At 60.0% G+C, this 3,714-nt stretch overlaps 1 protein-coding gene across 3 annotated transcripts in view; it reads left to right on the forward strand.

Annotated features, from left to right (window-relative positions):
* slc6a8 (solute carrier family 6 member 8) overlaps positions 1–3,714 on the forward strand; it is a 15,724-nt gene that overhangs the window by 7,162 nt on the left and 4,848 nt on the right. For all 3 annotated transcript variants that reach the window (XM_048619868.1, XM_048619869.1, XM_048619870.1), the window contains exons 6-9: positions 265–389; positions 1,171–1,283; positions 1,797–1,934; positions 2,838–2,940. In XM_048619868.1, coding sequence (XP_048475825.1) covers positions 265–389; positions 1,171–1,283; positions 1,797–1,934; positions 2,838–2,940 — 479 coding nt within the window. The remainder of the gene's footprint in view (positions 1–264; positions 390–1,170; positions 1,284–1,796; positions 1,935–2,837; positions 2,941–3,714) is intronic.

Consider the following 3,714-nt stretch of genomic DNA (forward strand, 5'->3'; position numbering starts at 1 on the left):
GGGGGGGGGACGGTGTAGAGGGAGCTTTACTCTGTATCTAACCCCATGCTGTCCCTGGGAGTGTTTGATGGGGGGGACAGTGTAGAGGGAGCTTTACTCTGTATCTGACCCCCTGTCCCTGGGGAGTGTTTGATGGGGGGGGGACGGTGTAGAGGGAGCTTTACTCTGTATCTAACCCCATGCTGTCCCTGGGAGTGTTTGATGGGGGGGACAGTGTAGAGGGAGCTTTACTCTGTATCTGACCCCGTGCTGATTCTCTCTCAGGGATGCCTATATCTTGGCGTTGGTGAACAGTGGGACTAGTTTCTTTGCCGGCTTCGTTGTCTTCTCCATCTTGGGATTTATGGCTCAGGAACGGGGCGTCCATATCTCGGACGTGGCTGAGTCAGGTCAGTGGACGCATCACCTTAACAACCGTTGCCGTGACGGAGACGATTTCCTCCGGTTCCTTGCACAACAGGCTGGAGGAGGAGGAGGGGAGGGGGGCTGAATGGCCTCCTGTTCCTGTGTAACAGGCTCGACGAGGAAGGGGGCTGAACGTTGCGTGCCCACTGACGGCAAACTAACCCGAGCGCGTTCCCTCGACATTTGTCGGTTTTCGTTTCGATGCAAACTTCTCACTGGAGTCAGAGAAGGGCCCGACCCGATTTGTGACAGGGCCCAGGCCGCGAGGCCTACGTGGCTAGGCCCAAACACTTGGCCGTTTTCCGTCGAGAGAGAGAGAGAGAGAGAGAGACGCTCGCCCAGATGTCAGCTCGAAGGCCCCAGGCCTGTCGTTGCCTTCCCAGGCCTAGTCTGGGCCTGCGCATCCTGTGAGCTGAGCGAGGCTCGGTCTCCACGGTTACGTGGCCACTTTCGGTCGCCTTACAACCTCCAAATAAGACCCCGCGGGCGATCTGCGCCCCTCCCGTTTGTAAATTTAGGAGTTGCCGGCGTGAGAAAAGATTTTCCAGGGATTTTTGTTGGCGGTGTCCATGTTGACATTGGCGTTCGGTGGTGCCCTCTGACATCGGTCAGGGGTTTTTCTTGTTGTTGCGGAGTTCGCTCGAGAGTCTGTTTTCTGCCAGGGCCCCCCCTTTTCTTTAAACCTCTCCCCGGAGTTGGGGGGGAGTCCCTGGATCTGCCCTGATGCTGCCTCTTTCACCATTTGCTTTGCCCTCCCCCCAACAGGCCCCGGTTTGGCATTCATCGCCTACCCAAAGGCCGTGACCCTCATGCCCATCCCTCAGTTGTGGGCTGCCCTCTTCTTCATCATGCTGCTGCTGCTGGGCCTGGGGAGCCAGGTAAGGCCTAAGTAGAGGCTTTGACGTGTGGTTGGGTTGTTGGTGGGGTGGGGATTAGTTGGGCACCTGTATTAGGAGAGTGGAGGTTTACGCAGCAATGAGGAAGGGGCTAGGCCTTAACCTGGGATTGGCCACACTGGGTTGGAGGGAGCCGTGAGGCCTACATACATCGCCAGGCCTAAATTTTTCCCCCAGTTGGGTTGCTGCGGGCCGGGGTAAACAGGGATGGAGGGTGCGGGGGGGGGGGGGGGGGGGGGGGTCTGACGAAACGTTTCCGACCTGCCATAAAAATGAGGCACGGAATCGGGGAGGCAGAAACCAATCGGCTTTCCAGGCCCAACTCCCGAGCCTAACTTCAAAAGCGAGGCCTTCAAAAGCGACGCCTTGAGAGCCGGGGGGGCGGGCGGAGGTGGGGAAAGAGGGCGTCGGAGGGATAGGGAGCTGTCGGGGAGGCAGTACACGCCTTTGGGAAGCAAACGTGACATTGACGCGAGCCCCTGTTCTCTGCTGAAGTTCGTCGGAGTCGAGGGGTTCGTAACAGGCCTCGTGGACCTCATCCCAGAGAGATACAACTTCCAGTACCAGAGGGAGTTGGCCGTGGCCGTGTGCATCGTCCTCAGTTTCATCATCGACCTCTCCATGGTGACGCAGGTGAGCAGCCCATTCCCCGAGCCTCCCCGTGCAAGGCCGCGCTCCGTCTTTCGACCCCTGACCCCTCCGGCTTGGGCGCCTTCCCTCACCTCCTTCCCGACCCTTTCCCCTTTCCCGCGTCTGTCCTCCTGCCCCTCAAGTCTTAGCGATAGGCCCCAGCCCGCTTCCTCCACAGAGGAACGCTGCGGCGGGGGGTGGGGTGGGGGCGCGGGCAGAATTAGCCAGTTGCTTTGTCGGCGGTTCAGCGTGCGGGCTCGTTTGGTCACGATGCCGTCAAGCCACAAAGAAAGAGCAGGCAGAGGCGCAGCAGTGTGTGCGCACGCAGGGCGCAGAGTCTTTCACGGTGAGGTTCCACTATCGAATGGAGAGGGGAGGAGGAGGTGGGGGGGTGGGGAGTCTTCGAACATTTCCGTCTTCAGATCACATGGCGCCTGAGCCTCTGGCGTTGGCGACGCCAACGCCTCCCCCCTTCCAAAATGGCCGCCCTCTCACGCCAATGGCCCGGGGACCACACTAGGGAGGGAACGGCCTTCTTTCCTGTTTCTCGTGAGGCCCCGCATTCTCTGCCGGGCCTCCACCCTTCTTCCCACCTCCCCTCCCCCCCGCACCTCACCCAAGCCCCCGGCCGCTTCCTCTCAGCCCCCACCCCGCCCCCTCCCCACCGCGATGAGGGTGCTGACTGGGTCGGGGAGGCGTCAAAGGTCAAAGGGGAGAGAGAAGCTTGAGCTTCCTGCTCGGCAGCGAATCGGGTGGGACGATCTGCTCGGGGGCAAATTTGTTTGGGTGGGGGCGCGGCGTGGGGAGACGTTCAGGGAAATGGGGCGCAGAGGAGGGGTGGGATGAAAGGTTGACCGCACAGATTGGCATCCAGCTGACCTTCCCATCAACCCCCCTCCCACGCAGGGCGGGATGTACATCTTCCAGATTTTTGACTATTACTCTGCCAGCGGGATGACGTTGCTGTGGCAAGCGTTCTGGGAATGTGTGGTGGTGGCTTGGGTTTACGGTAAGCCCTGGCATTCGTTTCTGTGCGGGCGGCGCGTTGGGATCTGGGAGACCGAGTCGGTGAACCTCGATAAGCAAAGGCAGCAGGGAACGGGGGCGGGGGGAGCGATACCACATTTGGACAGCCTTGTCCCATTCGTGGCCTCCTCAACGAAGGGGGGATAGACTCCACCTCTGGAGGCAGTTCCCGCTTCCAGGAAGTGGGGTCCTCTTATGGATGATAGTAGGGGTTAGGTAGGCCTTAGGTTTCGGGTAAAAGTTTGGCACAACATCGTGGGCCGAAGGGCCTGTACTGTTCGATGTTCTTACGAGGAGAGGTGGGGGAGGGCCAGGCTGAGGTCGACATGAAAGCCCGGGGGGCAGGGGGAGATCACCCCTCACGGAGCGAGTTTGTTGACTAGCTCAGTCTCACGGCTCCCATCCTGATTAATTCCGGGTTTCAGACAGGGAGAGAGATGAACAGGGATGGGTGGTTTCACTGCCCCCTCTGTCTCTCTCTCTCTCCCCCACCGCACCCCCCCCTCCCATTCCCCAACCCCGTCGTGTTTGGTGGGGAGGGGGGAAGGAATCTAGAACGATAGACGGTGGAGGTTGGGTTGGGGGGGAGCGGAGGGAAGGTGTACAGTTTCGGAACGAGGGGGTCTCTCGTTGAAGATGAAGGAGAGGAGGAATTATTTTTCTCCCAGAGGGGTGGGGACCCTGTAGACTCTCGCCCCCAAAAGAGAAAGCAGTTGGCTGGGGAGGTGGGGGGGGTGGGTTTGCCATTCGGCGAATA

Source organism: Rhincodon typus, chromosome 44, assembly GCF_021869965.1.
Source record: "Rhincodon typus isolate 14 chromosome 44, sRhiTyp1.1, whole genome shotgun sequence".
Taxonomy (NCBI): Eukaryota; Metazoa; Chordata; class Chondrichthyes; order Orectolobiformes; family Rhincodontidae; genus Rhincodon; species Rhincodon typus.